Genomic DNA, 18,816 nt, shown 5'->3' with positions numbered 1-18,816 from the left:
TAATCGCTGTGATGAAATATTATGGTCAACAGCATCGAACACGACACTCTGGTCTAGCAGGACAAACACAGATGGGTCCACTGTCAGAGACCACAAGCAGAAAGACATTTGAAGCCAATCATCCAGATGGATAAATACTAAAAATTGACAAACACTGATTTAAAAGTGGATTTATGATCATGATGTTATCAAGCAGGTAGTAACTGTTCACAGTTTGACAAAGCTGACAAATATCACCGATCGGGCTGTATCCTGTATTACTCAACAGAGTCAATTACACGTAATGCTCTAAAATACCCCAAAATTTAAAATGTGCAAGTCTGTGATTCACTGAAGTCAATAAGATGTGAAAATAATATAAAGCGGATATCATGGAAACACTAACGACAATCACGACTTTATATGGTAAAGTGCAACTGACAAAGCTCTATGCTACTATGTATTTATAACACAGGGCAGAACTGCTCAGTATTACAGTGTATCAGGACCGCTGCTGTTTGACAGCAGAGTACTTTAAGAAGATCATTTTTTAGCATAGATTTGTGCTCACCTATGTTTTTTTCACCATCACTGTTTACTATAACAATAAATACACTTTATCTCATAAAATATTTTTGTCCTTAACAACACTAGAACACTTTTCCTCCTAATATTAAGCACGCTGGCTTATAAATTCGGACATTTTTTTACACTGTCAGATTACACGTTCACTCTCATTGTGCATCTGTTTCACAGATTAATGAAACTTTATTCTCTGAACATTCTGACTCTGTTCTTTCCTAGCAGTGACACCACCACTAACTAATATACAGTAATATACTAATAATATCTCGAACTTTGGCCCACACTGATTAGAAACTGCATACCATAGAGGATTAGTTCTGACATTAAGCTAGATCCTGTGGATCTGTTTGCTTCTGCACTGATGTCAGGTCCTTCTGTCAGGTCCTTCTGTCAGGTCCTTCTCAGAGGTGTTGGAGGTGGGGTGTTTTAGCAAGAGTCTGCAGACTTTCCCATTCTAACCAAACTACAGCGGCGTGTGTCTCCATGACACAGAAGAGAGGAGGAAGTGAAGTCAGCAGCTGTCTTCCTTGCTTATGCCACATTACATGTATCAGGGTCTCACGCTGCAGGGTAGGTTTCATCGCCCCATCCTGCTCCTCTGTGGCACAAGCTGTTTGACTGGCACTAGGAGTCTTCTACAGAGAAAGCTCGATGTGTGTTGGGGAATCTCTGGCCGGTAAAGTCTGGATCGTCTCTCACTCGTTGTGTGATGTCACACTTTACCTGGCAGGAGGATACAGACAGAGAAACAGCAGCTCACACACAAACCTAACTCAGAACAGTGAAGTACAAGATCTGTATTCCAGGGCTGCTGGTACTGCCACGGAGTTCGTATCTCTTTTGGAACTTACCTATTTATCTACCAGTATTGTTTTTTGTAAAGTTGGGTTCTCTCACTCTTTCCTTTGAATGGGGTAATGGACCTCCTCACTCTTCTGAAGGTCATTTACAGAAAACCACTAAAAGTGGGAGCCTGGGTTTTCTGTTTTTTATTTTGATGATGTTTTTTATTTGGCTGTTAATAAAGTTAAAGCTAATACATGACGTTGTTTCCTCATACATCTGCCGGTGACAACTTCATTTTTAGAAACTCTCTGAATTAAATGCAAAATACTCTCTGAGAAACATTTCTGTTCACTTCACAATAACAACCTACCATCTTTTCAAGCCAAGATCATTTTTCTAGACTGGAAAAAGAATTGCATCGCATAATTTTTCATCGATCAGAGTGCTTCCTTCTCTCAACTTCAAATCAACATCTATTTTCCTCAGTTACATTTTTATTGTTACCTCCAAATCAGACATTTTGTATGGGAATGTCCTTGAAAAGTCAAACTTTGCATGATCTCTTATTGGCGCAACAAACTTCTAAACATTTAGTATCCAAGTTTTCACTACACTAGTTACAGCAAATTATCTTAGTAAAGCCAGTCCAATGAACTGAGATGAGCTTTGGTAGGAGAGAGTGTATTCATCACTCCTGTCCCATGGAAGACCAGCTCTGACAGAAGGCACGATCGCTACAGAATCATTCATTTTATTAGAATGGAAATCGGCATCACCTCCCTGTTTTAAAAGGTGGCTTAGTGAGATGCTGCTAAACTTGAATGGATTTTGGTGTAGATGTCCTCACCTTTCAAGAGGCTTGGAAACCTTTCTTGAATTGCTGGATGGGACCTTAACCTTTGTTTAATATTTAACCGTTGTTTAATATTTGCTTGTTTGTACAGGGCTTACTTTAGTGTAGTGTATGATACACTGCAAAACAGGATATGTCAACAATCAATACTCAATTTTGGATGAATAACAATAAACAGGAGTAATTAAGTAATCAAGGGATCTCACATCATACTACATCATTTGCAGCAGCTGATTACCTGTTTGGCGTAAGCGTCCTGTATCTCTGGGCTCTCCAGCTCTACCTGCAGGCTGTTTGGGGAAGAGACAGGCAGGACTCCCACAGCACGAGCAGCTCGACTAACTGCGTCCGACAGGGACAGGTGCGGTCCTTCACACTGGCTCGTCTAAGGGTAGAAACACTAACGTCATCCTTCTCTGCCCGACAGCCTTTTTCATTATCAAAAAACCTGCAGTTCTACCTTCATATGCAGGTGAGAGAATGCAGTCTTTTTGTTAGAGCTAAGGCTGACAACAGTGAGGAAGGGATCTGTGACACAATCAGTGAGTTTGGAACAGCAGTTCTCACCTTCCTTCTCTTAGCAGGCATCCCATGCAGGTACGCATCAGACAGCGGGGGCTGGGCTTTGATCTTCCTCTGGGACAGCATGTCACGTCTGATGATAGGAACCCATTCCTGACCAATGTATTATTGCACAACTGTAAGTGATGGTCACTTTGCTCATGTATGTAGCTAAAAATCTGTGTAAAAGAAAACCACAGATTTGTAGAGGGCTTTGCCCTCCAACAACGTTTCCCTGGATGTCAGAATACACACAACTGCTTATTTACATTTCCTAACAATAACAAGCTGCCACAGATGCCTTTATGAAGACCATGCTGGAGAAAACAAATGCTAAGGCAAATAAATTCTGTAACTATAGTGACTGTCACTCATTTTTTAAACAGTGTGGTTTCATTAAAATAAATTAGCTTACCATCCCAGTACCATCCATGTTTAAACTTCAGGGGACTGAGAATGGATCGCTTTTTCCTGCTCTGATTCTTTCTATTACACAAAGTTTCAGTGCAATGTACAATAGAGAATAGTTCAGCATATTAAACATTAAACAGCACTGGCATTACTGGCAGCTGCCCAACTACACAAGATACCCAGAAAATAAGGTTTTGGGGGGGAGGGTGTTAATCTGTGGGCTACTCAGAGACAATAGTCATGAGCCTTTCAAAGAAGTCCAGAGAAGGGGACCACAATTTATAAAATTTCTTTTTTTTTTTATCCACAAACTGTCTATTTTTTTCTAAATCCATACAGGACATTATATCTTTTACCAACTTCTTTCTATTTGTTCTGGGCCGCACCAAAAACAGCACAGAGCGGATCTAGTTTAATTTGATGCCGCAGGACTTCACACATAGTTTGGAAAACAGAGTTCCAGTGAAGGACAGGACCAGTACACATGAAGTAATGCACCAGGAGCACCCCTACACCTTCTACAGGTCAATATACCAACTTAGCCCTGGACCAGTGTGTGTCAAGCACACACTGATATATTGTGCACTTGGCCAAGGACAGAATCCCACAGTTTATGTGTGATATGAAAGTTAAGATTTGTTCCATTTAGATTGGATAGCAGCTACTGAAGAACATTGGAAATTTGAAATTAAATTATACAGAACTGATATTGTGCTCCTAGAGGCTGGTTTGACCATTAAAGAATTGTCTACAGGATTGTCTGGAGGTTTTGGGAGAATTGTGCTGTCATAGTGTCAGACCTGTAAAAACTGAGCAGTGGCAATGCCAAAGCAAATGACAAGCAAATTGTCCATTTACATATAAGTTTGCAAAAGAGTTTAGAGCAGGGGTCGGCAACCTTTCTGATGACGGTGCCATCTAAAATTTCCACAGAGGTCAGTGTGCCATATTAGCAATAAATGTAATAACGCTCTATATGAACAGTTACTCACTATATAGAACCACTTTATAGGATTATATTTGTTCGCAGATGTTGGCAGCTGTCAGCGAATAGTTATCAGCTATATTGAAACAAAAAAAGACTTTTTATCCATAACAGCAAATGAACTGTACAACAGAAAATGCAAATGCTATTTATGGTCTCCTCACAACAATGATAAGAAAAATAAACTAAGCCAATATGGCATGTTTGTTAATACAGAGACACACATGTTAATGTGATCTCTGGTCTCCCACTCAGAGACACAGGTCTCAGAGTGTCCAGCATTCAGACCTGAGGACTCATGCGAGAGAAAATCTGCTCACACAGACATGTGGAGCCAAATACTGTCAATAAGGCCTCTGCAATGTTCTGAAGACAGTTAAACTTGTCAGGTACTGATGTCCAGCAGGTGAAAACGCAGCTCCATGAACACACACAGCTGTGGATTCCAGCTGCGTTCGTAGTTCTGCAAACTTTGACCCCCACAGACTCGAGCTTTTCATTTCAATCAGCTGCATTTCAATGTTGCATTAACTGGCATTAACTCAGTTAATGCGAGACAAATCCAGCTGCTCATTAAAGCTTTCTGGTTTGATCAGAAAAGAAAACATTGGTCCAAACACCTGAAAGTCCAGAGAACGCATTGTGTCTTGAGTGTACGGATGTATCCGAGTATTTCTGCGGTGCTGATGCTGTGCTGAGCGGACAGATCCTGAAGCTTTTGAAGTGTCGGAATGTGGAAATTTCAACATCGCTTGAAAAAGAAAAAAAAACAAAAACGCCAGCTAGCAGCGTCCCTCTGACCGGGAGGTAAAGTGATTTTTAGCAAATTACAAGTTGAACCTGGTAGTTGGGGTTGTTAGCTAAGATACCGTCATTAAGAAGAGGCACCACTAATGTGTCTATGCGAGCTAATCTGCGATGTGCACCGCTGGCCCGGCCATTTATTTTTTTATGCACCTTCTCAAATTAATTCACTGTGTGTCGTTCCCAGGGCTGGACTGGGACAAAAAAACAGCCCAGGCATTTTGACTAGAGACCGGCCCCCCAGCTATTAAAGCCATAAAGCCTTTGAATGAAAACAAACACAGAGGTGTCAAGGTGATGTACACTGTCTTAGATTAGATTGGATTAAATGAAACTTTATTAATCCCTCGGGTGGGTTCCTCCGGGAAATTCGGTAAATAAATAAATTAAAAAAACTTGTTGGTATATTTATGATTTCTATACATTTTACATCAGAAAAAAACTTTGGTTGTAAGATTCAGATAATTATTTATTTTAAAAACTAGAAATTTTAAATGAGAATAAGAAAGTATGTCTTTGTGCCCCCCTCTCCCTGTTAATGCCCTACCTGCCCCCCAGGCAAAACTTTGCTAGACCCGCCCCTGCACAGTTACCAGCTGTCAGCTACTTAGAAAAGGATCCTGGTGTTATTTGCCAAGATGGTAGTGTCACCAAGACAGCATACACCTGATATTTGCAGCCCAATAGTAGTATTGGAAATCAGGAAGTGCTAAGCCTCCCACCAGCCTGGGTCTTTGAAGAAGAGCTTTCCTCAATTTTGAATGTTTACCATTCGAAATGAATGAAGTGATTAAGGAATCCAGAGATTTAAAAAAGGATTTGGGAATCATGATGGGAAGGCATTGAAATAGATGTAGAAATTTTGGAATAGCATCATCTTTACAGAGTAAATCCTGCCCATTAAGGACAAAGGTAAGTCTTATTAGATAAGACTGTGGTCCCATTTCTGAGGTTTGTTAATGACCTGTGCAGGAATAGCATAAGCATAAACTGTAAAAAAACAAAAACAGAACAAAACCTCATCCTTACAGGTGGAACAGCTGCTGCCCATGGCTCCATTTCAGGAGCCACTTCGTCGTGTCCTGCTCGGGGCCCAGAGGAGCACTGAGATGAACCATCCACAGATAAACCAGGTGGAGGTGCGTCTCCCTCTCCAGTGGAAACCATGGCCTCCTCTGCTGTAGTGGCTGCAGCTGGAGACGAACTGTCCTCCATCTGACCGAGAGGTGAAGTGAGCACTAGGACTGCAACGATTCGTCGACATAATCGATGACGTCAACTACAAAAATGTGTGAACGCGGAATTTTATTTTCGACGCGTCATATACTCATACCTCGTAAATGTGATTTGGTAACTGCAATACACTCCAGGAAGCTATGGGGCAGTATCGCCTATATCGTCTGCCAAGACTGCTCAATACTAACGAAGAAAAACTCAGCGCGAACGGCAACATGGAAACTGAGATTTGAAAGCATTAACGGGAAAACAAACAAAGTTAAATGCAGACTGTGGACAGCTTCCATCCACGACAGCACTACTGCAGCGCATGAGCATTGAAAACGCGGCACCCTGGAGCTGTGACGTCGACTCTGTTTACAAAGTTCAGTTAGTGCATCGCGCTGACACCGTGTTTAAGTTCATGTTTGTACTGTTTCTGTGAGCTTACCTGTGGGAAACTTTTTAGGATGACGCTTGCTAGGCAAACACCATTTCAGTTTTGTTAGCTAATGAGTGAAAATGCCAATCAAAAAGGAGTAGCTACACTGTCTCCTATTTTTTGATTATGATTAGTAACAGTCTTTGCCCATGAAAACTCAGGTGTATGGATGAGTTTGTCCTGTTGAGAGGCTCATGCACCTCTGAATGGCTGAAGACAGACAGAGAGCATCTTTAGCGAGGTTACCAGCAGCTGGGAACATCATCTCAAAGATGAGAGCAAGGCTCACTGCAGAGCACGTCCCACTGCAATCATGAATTCATGAACTGAATCATCTGTAAATGTTGGAAACTTGTTATTCTGGACTGAAAAAAAAGGAATATTTTTGACTTAATTTGAAGCTTTATTTGAACTTGTGGACAGAAGCCATTTTAGTTTCGTTTGCACATTATGTTTTTGTTTACATACTACTATCCCTTTATTTTGTATCACTTATAGTTAATTCATTTATTTTTTTTATATTTTTTAATTTGGTTTTTATTCTGATGGTCCTGCTGAGTAATGTTAAAAATACATTTGATTATTTTCACATTCACATGTTTCCAGGGTCATTATTATAATTTGTTGCGTGACGAGACAACAGGGTGATATTCACAGGTGAGCAGACTTGAGCAGGTGAGGTATTGAAGCCTAGAATAGGAGGTTTGCCCACAGGAAGCAGCAATAAGAGTTACTGAGTTAAATGCTGACTAATTGGCTAATCGAATAAAAATTGGCAGATTAGTCGACCACCAAAAGAATCTGTAGTTGCAGCCGTAGTGAGCACATGAGCCTTTCGTGTCATTCCATTGGACTGAAGTACATTTGTAAGATACAAACTGCACTGCATATGGCTAGAGCGCCTAGCCCCAACAGAGAGAAAGCATAATGGCTGATTTAAACACTAATAAAAAATATTATACTAATTCAGACTAAAATACAAGATCATTTTTCAGTTACTTATACAGACTCTAATTTTGACAGTTTCACAAGTACAAAATGTCACGTACTCCACCTGAATCTTTGTTATATTTTATGACTGAACTCATATAATGTCCAGCTAACTGAAATAAAAAGAAGTGTGCCCATCTTGGTGTAGTGGAAGTAATGGCAATTTGACAGTAATGGGAACCCTTTCATTTTCTGTAATTTTTATTACAGAAAAAAAAACATCTAAAATTATAAATAGGGTGATATTCTACATTTCTATTCTTGTCATGTGCAAAGTCAAACCAAGCCTAAAACTAATGACCAGTTTGTGTATCAGAGCCTGATTTTTTCTTTCTACTGTCATTAGCTGCTGCTGTTACAGTTACACCATCTTTAGAATGCAAATCAATAACCATACGGTTATCTTAGAGACCTACATGCTCAGGAGAAAGAGATGGGCTTACAGGCTGATGGGTACATACTGACTGAAGTCAGAACGTGCTGAAAGAGTAAGATACATCAAACGGATCCATTAAGAAGCAGTGAGACTCGTTGAAGTTAGAAAAGAACAAAAAAACCCAAATAAGTAAAAACTCACCTCCACACTTGCACGCTCTGATGGCTGCTCCACCTCAGTCTCCGTCCTCTGGTTCAACTCCTCCTGAAATAACATTTCAGGAAATGTAACTAAATCTGATTCTAATGACTCAAATGACAGATTTAAACGTAGTTGTTAAGTCTGCTGTTGGAACAGGGTCGTATTGTAGACACAGTCAAATTGGAATCCATTCAAATTTATGTTTGATCATGACCCTTACTTTTTCAGCTATGTTGGGACCTGACTGTGTCTGTATTACTTGCATTGGCAAAACATATCTACATAGATAATGTGGTTTTAGTAGCAGCTTGATTAGGGACAAAAAATCTGTTCTAAACTGTTTCTGTTAATTACCTGTAAATGGATAATGTAGTGTTGGATTTGGTCCTCGGTAACTGGGTTATGCTCCAGAATGATGTGCAGCCTCATAGACATCATGTTGGTCAGCCAGTTGACCAGACTGGGATTGACGTCTGCAGACATCCTCCTCTGCACAAACACAGAAATACACAGTAATAGGCAGCTGCCAATCTGTGCCATCAGCAAAGCACATGATGATGCATTACTGAAGATGTATACAAACAATGTGTTGGTTGATAACAGCAGTCAGAGATCTGTGTTCTCCTCCCAGGCAATACAGGTTTAGAGCCAGACACTCAAACAGGCTGTGAGTACACAGCAACAGCAGGCGGGGGCCAAACATGTGATCTGCGATGTGAAAAAAACAAAAAACCCAAATATAAAACCATCAGTGCAGGACTCTGGCTACACAAAATACTAAGATAAGAAAATACTGTTGTGACCCGATGCCCCTCTTTGGAGGTGATATATTTGAGCAACTAGATCAAACATCAAAGGTTGAAATAAAACTGAAGTTATTCCATAATCCACAACAAACTGACCCCCAGCTTTAAGCCATTAACACACTCAATGCCACATATAGCATGCCTGAAAAGGGTTTTAGTTCGAAACCTTCCATGTTCCATGTAAGCAGTTCTTAATGCCCTCTTTTCCCAACCGTTTCCTTCTTGCAATCAAAGTGAACTTACCGTGGCAGCGAAGGATATGTGTGGCCATTTGCGTGAACTGCTGTCTGAAGAAAGACAGGTTGGTCTGAATTATGTCCACTCCCTCGCGCACCGTCACTGTGGCCTAGATGCAATACACAGCGCTCACTTATGTGCACATGTCACAGGAAATTAAGAGTCCATGTTATTATGTTTGTGTGTGAAAGACATTGTCCTTACAAAGCTCTCAGCTATGTAATCCTCAAGTCCATTGATGAGGTCCTCAGCTGCTGCCTGGAGGGAGAATAATGTTACATTTTTTCATTCGATTTTAATTTTATGGTATTACCTTTGTTAATGTGGAATTTGTATTAAAACATTTTGAAAACTACTTTCTTGCTTACTACTAGCCACTGCTATTTTTTATAATATATTTTACATAGATTGAGCACAGTGGATCTTTCATGAGTGACAATTAGGGTTGCAACTAAAGCTTCTTTCAGTTACACTGATTAAAATACAAGCTGTGTGAAATGCACATGAGATCATGATTTAAGTTTTCCCTGTATAGGAGAGGAACAGCAGCACTGTCCCAATAAGGACGGCACTGATGCCATTACATTAACTCTACATAGTACTCACAGCTATGTTGGCATCAGTGGGTTCTTGCTCCTGGAGATAGTGTTCAGTGAAGAAGTCTGTGAGCTGAGGCCGGATGCGTCTCAGAGGCTGGGCGTTCCCATGAAGCAACAGCACCATATCCACCATAGAGAAACTCTGACACACCAGGGAGAGCAGGTCCCCAAAGAACCCTACCATGAGATAACAACCATGGTGATTAGTGTGAACTGCAAGAACTTGTTAGGCACAATATCTTCATTCAAGGACTCACCCACGGCATCCCCAGAGCCAGGAGCAAACAGGTTATTGGTCTGGGACAGCCTCTGGATGAACTGGGCAATGCTTTCTCCATTGCCCTGCTGTGCCCCAAAAGAGCTCATCATGGTGGACAGCACTCCCTGCATAATGCCAGAGAATAAATCTGGGCTCAGAGAGTCTCCGGCTGGGCTGCTGCCGGTCTGAGAGGGAGCAGGACCAATGGACTGATGAAGAAGTGAGGCCATGGGGCCAGGGGCAGGTGGCTGTGCAGAAACAACACCTGTTGCTCATTGACTGGTACAAACAGTCTTTATATTAAGGTTCAGAAATGTTTAATTCAGGTTTTCTGTCATTTTATCTGAACTCACTGGTGCCAAGTCTGACATGCTCTGGAAGAAGCCAGGAACCCCTGGTAATGTCACAGTGATGGATGGAGCCAATCCAGAGGCAGGACCACCCAACCCTGCTGCTCCCAGTAGAGATCCCAAGAGCTGAGCCATATTTCCCTCTGGGCTGGTCTCTGCTGGCTGACCGACTGAGGTAGTACTTGTGGTGCGGGTGGATGTCTGTCCAGATGTATTAGCTGAGGGAAAGGGGGGAGAAGCAGTGCTGGAAACAAACATGGAAGAGGCAGACAGGGAGGACTGAGAGTTCGCTGAAGGATCACCTAGAGAGTTAAAAAAACATGAAAAAAGAATATTACATTTTTGAGGCCAATACTGATAAAAGTCAATATTAATATTATTTTTATTGCTCTCCTAACTAGTCTTCACACCATTTGTTGTAGAGACACCGTTTATATGCCCTTTATATGTCCTCCTACTTTTTTTTTTACTGGTTTTTCCAAGGGTGTGAAGCCAGGTCTCCGATTCAGTTATCCTGGCCTCCAGAGGTGTAAACAGGCTACATTTATTACAAGTATTGTCTTTAATAAAGGATGCTCAGGATTAATAAACCATCTGACACACTGTGCAGGAAAGTGCAGGAAGGACAGGTGAAGACGCCATGCTGCTAGTCAGTCAGCTATACGCTAAGGTAACCTAGTGAATCTCTAAAGTCACAGTGAATGACTACTGTGAAAATAACTAGCAGGTGAATTGAGTAAGAGTGTGCTTTGGATAAAGCATGTGATGATTACACTTTTAAAATAAGACATTATCCATAAGCTTTTAATTTAACTGGCTACACAGATGAGCTACACAAAAACACCACTCTGCATTGTAACAGGAGCAGGAAGTGACACAATGACACTGACCTGGCTGCTCCAGCATCAGAAGCTGTCCAACCAGACCACTGATCATCTGGGTGAGAGAGGAGGGACCCAGTGCCGTGCCCTGTTTACAAAAAGGCGAAGTGTGCAGAGCCATACCAGTGAATATACGTTTACTGCACAACAGTTATTCTACATAATTCAGTGCGTTGTAAGATGTATCGGAAGGTTCTAAAATTAGCTGACAGTCGATAATCAAATCATTTGTGTGTCACTTTTTAAGTACATTATGTTTGTGATGTTCAACCTGTATCTCCTCACACTCTGTGGTGGGTTACCTGTCCTGGCTGCTGGCCACCTGTAGCCCTCAGGTTGATGGTATTTCCCACAGGCTGGGTGATGTGGGTGGACAAGGATGGCCTGGTGATGACTACCCTACCCTGTACAGGGGTGTTGGGGAGCAGCGGTGAAGCAGCTGTCTGTGCACTGGGTGTTGAGTCAGAGCCAGAAATCATGTGCACTGGGTGGGCTGCTGAGGGTGCAGCAGCCATGGCAGTGGGTTGGTGAGAAAACTGGTGCACAATTGCCTGCATGAACTCAGGAGGTAATTCTGTGAAGTGGGCAGGTGTTGTGCCTGAGAACAGGGAGAGGACTAAACTTAATTGAGTGAGTGCACTTGAAGTCCACTTGGCCCAAGGTGTTAAAACGGGGGGGGGGCATCTATACTAGAGATGGCACGATACCACTTTTTTATGTCTGATACCGATATCATAAATTTGGATATCTGCCGATACCGATATGAATCCGATATAGTGTGTTTTTTAATACCTTGCTGCTTTTTGTATAAGTTCATACTAGGGGTGCAACGATACACAAAATTCACGGTTCGGTTCGGTTCGATACTTTGGTGTCACGGTTCGATATTTTTTCGATACAAAAAAAATGTTCATGCCTTTTTAATTTGTCATTTATTAAAATGATAAATATATATTTTAACTCAAAAGTACAGTTTTTAAATTTAACCCTAACCCTTGTGCGTGTTTTTTTATTTTGACAGCGAATGCGCACCTGCGGACCACTTATGTGCAGCCCTGGTTATTTAGCTCGTCATATTGCAGCCACAGAAATTCTTTTGTCCATGAAACCATAAAGCTGCACTTTCTTTTTGCCTTATAGTCTGATTTGTCATAACTTCTCCGTTTTGTGGTAAGCTTTTCTTTGGCTGTCACTTCTTCACCCTGACCTGTCATATTTGGCTCAGCAGAACTGAAATGCTTTTACACGCTCACTCACATAAGCTCAGCGATTCTCTGCGCGATCAACCTCTCACATGTTTAAGCTGCGGGAGATTTCACTTGTCGTGTTTGCATAGTAAGCTAACGATTAATAAGACGATGTCAGAGGAATTGGTGCACAAATTATCATCACTCACAGATCAGTGCTGTCGCTCTCTATACACAGTTCGCACGATTGCAAAGTGAAAGCAAAAAACAAGCGCAAATTCAAACGCGACTTCAATATGTCACATATTGACAGTGGCTCACCGATGCCAATGACATAATTACCCAGCTACATTTCCGAAAAAATGCAAAAGCATTGACATATATTTTTCCTTCCTACAATAGCCCGACGGGCAGGGAAGAGATAGATTTTGGTAGCCCGACTGAAAAAAATCGCTAGCCCCGGGACGTCGGGCTAGCGATATTGCGAGCCCTGTATCTGATTGAGGAATCACTCATCTTTGGAAAAGAGAGTTTATTACAGAGAAATGGCTCTTTCCAAAATAAAAGCTATACTATCCGCTTCTTCTGGGCTATATTCTCAGCAGCATAAGGAGAATCATGTGCTAACAGCTGTCTAAATGACTCGGCTAAAGTTAGTAGCATGCTTGTTGTTTTTGTCTTTGCACTAGGATGATGTCGGCGTAAATGTGCAGTCATATTCGTTGTGTTCCCACTAGTGCTTTCAGGTTAATCTCGTTGAAATGACGTTAACGCCACAACACGGCAAATCTCCGTTAACGAGCTACCGCCGATCGCCCAGTGTGTGGGGCTAGACGGCAAACACGTTAACGAGCTAACTGCGCTAACACACTAGTTCCCACCAATGTAATTGAGCATTGCATGGCACATCCAACATACTGTTTTACTTTAGTCCATGACTCGCTTACCTTCAGGGTCATACGTCACATGAAAACCAAAATAATTCCAAACGCCAGATCTGAATGTTGCAAGGAGAGCTTAACTTCTGTCTCGCTAGCTTGCCCTGCGCTCTTCCTTCTGACTATGCTGTCTGTGTTGAGCGCTCAGTGGATCTGCGCTCGACAGTGCAGCCTAGGCGGAGTAGTCGAACACAGATTCACTGAGCGCTCAACACAGACAGCATCGTCGGAAGGAAAGTTGATAAAATAAATTACAAATGTTGTATTGTTTGATACATATGCATACCGAACCGAAAGCACTGTATCGAACGGTTCAATATCGATACGAATATCGTTGCACCCCTAGTTCATACTCAAGTTACAAAAAAAACCCACTAAAGCTATTCTGTTATACCTGTATGCAAAACATACACTGCACCCAAAATATTTCATAGTTCAGCGAAACTGATCAATCTAATAAACTTAAACCTGCTCCATCCTCCTTATTCTGGTATTTTAAAGAGTAAGCAACCTAACTAATAGGGCTCTAAAACTCCCAGTAAAAAAAAAAAAAAAAAATAGGGAACCACCCTCCACCTCATGATGCTTAATCGACATAATCAACTTTAATTTGATGCAATGTGGAAAAAAAATGCACAGAAATCCATTATTTTTCAAGAAATAATAAATAGATTCAACATCTTTCTTCAACAGAATTGCAGACTGCACAGATGGAAGAAGTACTATAGCTTACTAGGGTATATTAGACTTAATAGTTGCTATATACAGTAATGGACTTCTATACATTTTACATCATATTAAAACTTTGGGTGTATTATTCAGATAATAATTTATTAAAAGCTCGACATTTTAAATGAGAATAAGAAAGAAAAGTATGTCTCTGTGCCCCCCTTTTCCCTGTTCATGCCCTATCGGCCCCCCTGGCTAAACTTTGCTAGATCCGCCCCTGCACAGTTACCAGCCGTCAGCTGCGTAGAAAAAGATCCTGGTGTAGAAAGTAATATTAAATAAATTCTAACGACAGTTTAAGCTTAAACGTGCTGCTGTTGTTCAGCCGCTGGTTTCCTCTTTCTGGCACGAAGTGGGCCAAAAACAAACAAGAGAGACTCGCGACAGAAAAGCCGATCAGCTGATCACTGATCAGTTTCACGATTGAAGTAGCAGCAAGAAGAGGCACTCGCTCCATATATGGTTGTTAAGCTTAACGCGGGAATGCTTCACAAACATTCAGAGATCAACTTACACACTTGCTTTACTTCTCTCTTGAATAACTTTCTTGGAGATGAAATGCCGGTTTGGTAGCGAGGCTCCAAATACTCAACCAGACCGCCAACAGGTCTCGCACGCCACAGCCGCTCTATGACGTGATGCATACTGCTCCGACGTGCTACGGTTATGAGCCGAGTTACACCATGTCGCAAGTTTTGTGAGGTGCTGTTTTGATATTTAACGTATCGGATTACATTTTTTATTTCTCTCCGATATCTGATCCAGTCATTTAGGTCAGTATCGGAGCGATACCGATACGAAATATTGGATCGGTCCATCTCTAATCTATACTGCACTGTTTAAGCAACAACTCACTCAATGAAATCAACATTCATTTGCCAAGAAAATAATTGTTGATGTTTCACTCACCAGGTTGTTGGGAAGCTGCGGCATTTGGTTGTCCTGGTATCTGAGACCCTGCAGCCGATTCACCTATTCAACAACATCACAACTCTTTCAGCTTCACAGCAGGGGAACTGATACACTCATCAAAAATAACCACAGAGTACGCAGTAGCTGTTTCAAATGTAATGTGCACACACTCATTTCAGCTAATGAAAGCAGCCATTAGAAGATCAATAGATCAACCCTGTAGTGAGACATGACAGATTTCTAAATGATCCACAATAATGAAATTGTGACCCATCTGAAAATAACGTTTGCAGATTACTGTAATTGTTTGATTTAATTAGATAAGACCCATTTATCCAAATAAACAAATGAATACAGTAAACAACCACAGAAAGAGTTTAACCTCTGTTTTAGAACAGTGTCGTGTAAAATACTGGCATCAGACGAGTCGCAGAACTTCGTGTGTACAGTCAGTTCTATGAAGGAACTGGAGCACACGTACCATCAATGTTCATCTGCATCATGACTACAGGCTCCATCGTCTGATGTGTGATCCGGATCACCCTAGGCCCTCCTCGATTGGTCCCATTTGCCTGAAGAGGCAGAGTCTGGCCTGTAGCCTGCTGATCTGATTGGTCAGTGCCCTGAAAGGTTTGTTGCTGTCCATCAGTTGCTTGTCTACCATTAGACGTCATGGTTACTGTTGTCCCTAAATGCATCTGGAGGGAAAATTTATTTCATGGTCTGTGACAAAGGTAGGGTAAGAATTTACAAGTGACACTGCCGGAAGCCCTCTGATCTATTCCTTCTCCTTCGTAAACAAATGTTAACATTTGCATTTTCAGATCCAAACACTGCGTAATCGCGCAAATCTGCACACTATTAGTTTACATTGCAATAATGTAATGCATTAAAGTTACTAATCAATCAATGATTTTGTTGCTTCCTGTGCTGTGCAAGTAATAAGTAATTTTTTATGAGTAATGAAACCAACCACTGAGAGGTACCAGATAACACAGCGCTGACACTAAGGAAATATAAGCAAAGTTGCACCTCCCTCATATTATCCTGAAAAATAATGTAACACTTTCATTATATCATGTCCAAATATTATGTCTACCCTTTAGGTTTAAAAAGGAGTCCCTAGTATTAACATGTAGACGTTACTTAAAATCTATTTTTTAAGGACACTATTTCACTGTTTCTACACTTTATATAAGAACTCAACCTCAAAAATCAGACAGTGCATGGTGACAGTAACCCTCATTCTAAAGTTCTGGATATTATTATATAATAATATATACAAACATACATTTCTTGTAGTTGCTCACCAGGATTGCACAAATCTCAGGAGGGGTTTTAGCCCACTCATCTATACAGGAGCTCTCTAAATTGTTTATATTTCTATAGGACGGAGGTCTGGAGACTGGACAGGCACTCCATGATCTTAATATATAACTTTTGTGTTTTTTCTGGATTGGTTGATATTTATACTTACAATGAAACTGCCATAATAATATTTTTATATAATTTTGTAAAGGTCTTTAAAGAACTAAAAATAATAGACCTTTAAACATTAATGCCTGCTTTTTCTTGTGTATGCAGGGATGTGGGGTGAATGTGCCTGAGACAATATGTTACACATTTTATTTTGGTTTCTTCGTTTAACTGCTGTAACGTTTTGCTTTTTAAGCTGCCGAGGGACTGCATATGCAAATTAGCTCTAAGCAAACTCTTATAAAATGCTTATATTGTACATGGTCCCTTTTCAATCCTAATCAATTAAATTAAATTAAATGTGCCTTAATTGTATGCACCTACTGAAAATCTAATTCCACTGTACACCTTTACAATGGCAGATAAAGATATTATACTCGGTACAATTCAAACACTATCCATTGCTTGCATGTTATAATTGTTCCACTTGTAAAGTTACGGTTGTTACACTATATCCTAACACAATAGTTCTTCACAGTAGCCAAAAGATCAGTGTGGTGTGAACCTACTGGCAGACTAGCCTGAAGCAGAACTGGGTGGTTGTAGTGAGCCAAGGGGCCAACCGCATACAGGTGACGTGGAGGAGAGGTTCCCAGGTTACAGCGTAGGTCACCAAGGACAACCAGTGTGATCCCTAAGAGACGAAGAGCATCTCCAACCAGGTTAAGAATGCGCTGATCTTCCTCTCTTTCCTGGGTCTGTGGAAAAGAGTTATAAAATTATGATTAATGCTTAAACTAAAAAGCACTGACATGACAGTATCTACTTATCTGCAGAGAAACTCTTGGTTTCCCTTATTGAAGTCACTTCCATCAGTGCATTTCTTAGCAAGAGCTCCTGTCACAAAGTTTTGAGATGTATTCTTCCTAAGTACACTAGAGTGAATATTTTGCTATGGCCACTACACGTTCATCTTACATTGTTGTTGTAGTCTGCTGAGGTGGCAGCTCCGAGGATTGAGTGGGTTCTCTCTATGAAGGGACGTAATCGCTCCTCCACCCTCCTGACCTCAGAGAGAACCTCCACAAACTCAGCGGGACTAGGGTGGCTGAGGACAAACAATGGGAAAGAAGAGTCAGCACTACAATAAACACTGGCATTTTTGACATGTGTTATAGGTCAGTTTGGATCCATTGAAATCTGTTGTGCTTTTAGAAAGTGATTTGGGGGAAAAACAACATTTGCACAGCATAAAGAAGCTAGGACATACAAAATGATATATAACATGATGATCTTCGAGAGTCTGCACTAAGGCGCACCGGATTATAAGGCGAAACAAAACAGTCAGATAAGTCAAACTTTACTCAACTCATTCTTCTTCCTTCCTCCACTTCCGTACCATCGATTCATTAATGTTGAATTCTCTCGTAGATGCTCTATGTATGTTGTTACAGTATATTAATGACTAACCTCAGCTGCTCTCCTGACTGAAGTTTGGTCCGTTTACAGCATCCTGCCATGCGATTGCATTTGTCTCTAACCATCAGGAACGCTCACGTTAACTTTTATCCAGTGGAAAAGTGTTAGCGTTCATCCTTCAGCTTCACTGTGTTTATGTTATGCTAACATAGCTGTGTCGCTAGCGAGCACGTAGCACATCATTATATACCAGCTAGCCCAACTTCAGTAACCCTACAAACATCACTGCTGTTTAGTTTCCTGTCTTCATTTATGTTGGAAGTGACAGCAGAGCTGTACGTTTGAATTTTTTCAGAAATCTCTCAGTCAAACATGCTATATCATGTTTAGGTGGAAACTAGCGAGCTAACTTCCTGCTAACTTCTAACTCTGTTAAATCTAATAAATTCTGTTTTCATGGATGCCTGAATGTTAAACATCATAGTTACACCTGGTAAAGCAGCAATGCTGATGATTTTATTAAAGATGAAAGAATTTAGACCGTTTTGAACTCTCAGTGATGCCGCAGTGTTCGTTTGAGTTTTGGACCCAGATTACTCCGCGAGGCTCCTGACTACGACAGCCGTAAAGCTCCAACAATCCATCGAGCGGTGCGGCTTTGTAGCTCACCAAAGTCATACTAAAACATTTTTGGACAGATTTTTGAGCGCTGTGTACCACATAAAATCAGTTAGAGGTCAGTAACCACAGCCACTGTCGATTTTTGAGAAAATTAAAGGATTTTTAGTGTGCCTTATAGTGCGGAAAATACGATAATTTTATGTCACTACTTGGTATATTCAGGATTGACGGTGGCTTGAATGACTGCCTTGGAGTTGACCTCCAGCGTTGAGGT

At 41.0% G+C, this 18,816-nt stretch overlaps 1 protein-coding gene across 6 annotated transcripts in view; it reads right to left on the bottom strand.

Moving 5' to 3' along the window:
• Window positions 1-155: 155 nt before the first annotated feature.
• The window catches only part of bag6l (BCL2 associated athanogene 6, like), a 22,047-nt gene continuing 3,386 nt past the window's right edge, over window positions 156-18,816 (bottom strand). Inside the window, exons 7-24 of one of the 6 annotated variants that reach the window (XM_040002699.1) lie at window positions 17,481-17,610; window positions 17,072-17,260; window positions 15,568-15,784; window positions 15,084-15,146; window positions 11,623-11,918; window positions 11,330-11,408; window positions 10,443-10,741; window positions 10,088-10,337; window positions 9,838-10,007; window positions 9,436-9,489; window positions 9,238-9,340; window positions 8,772-8,896; window positions 8,543-8,677; window positions 8,189-8,251; window positions 5,994-6,179; window positions 2,771-2,878; window positions 2,442-2,588; window positions 156-1,287 (exon numbers count right to left, since the gene is read on the bottom strand). In XM_040002699.1, the coding sequence (XP_039858633.1) occupies window positions 1,189-1,287; window positions 2,442-2,588; window positions 2,771-2,878; window positions 5,994-6,179; window positions 8,189-8,251; window positions 8,543-8,677; window positions 8,772-8,896; window positions 9,238-9,340; window positions 9,436-9,489; window positions 9,838-10,007; window positions 10,088-10,337; window positions 10,443-10,741; window positions 11,330-11,408; window positions 11,623-11,918; window positions 15,084-15,146; window positions 15,568-15,784; window positions 17,072-17,260; window positions 17,481-17,610 (2,713 nt within the window). In that variant the 3' untranslated portion in view covers window positions 156-1,188. Of the gene's footprint in view, window positions 1,288-2,441; window positions 2,589-2,770; window positions 2,879-5,993; window positions 8,092-8,188; window positions 8,252-8,542; window positions 8,678-8,771; window positions 8,897-9,237; window positions 9,341-9,435; window positions 9,490-9,837; window positions 10,008-10,087; window positions 10,338-10,442; window positions 10,742-11,329; window positions 11,409-11,622; window positions 11,919-15,083; window positions 15,147-15,567; window positions 15,785-17,071; window positions 17,261-17,480; window positions 17,611-18,816 lie in introns of those variants that run through there. The other 5 variants (XM_040002700.1, XM_040002701.1, XM_040002705.1 and 2 more) reach the window with 5 other exon arrangements.

This window comes from Simochromis diagramma, unplaced genomic scaffold (assembly GCF_900408965.1).
Source record: "Simochromis diagramma unplaced genomic scaffold, fSimDia1.1 OVJJ01000449.1, whole genome shotgun sequence".
NCBI lineage: Eukaryota > Metazoa > Chordata > Actinopteri > Cichliformes > Cichlidae > Simochromis > Simochromis diagramma.
This window is presented reverse-complemented; position numbering and strand designations above follow the sequence as displayed.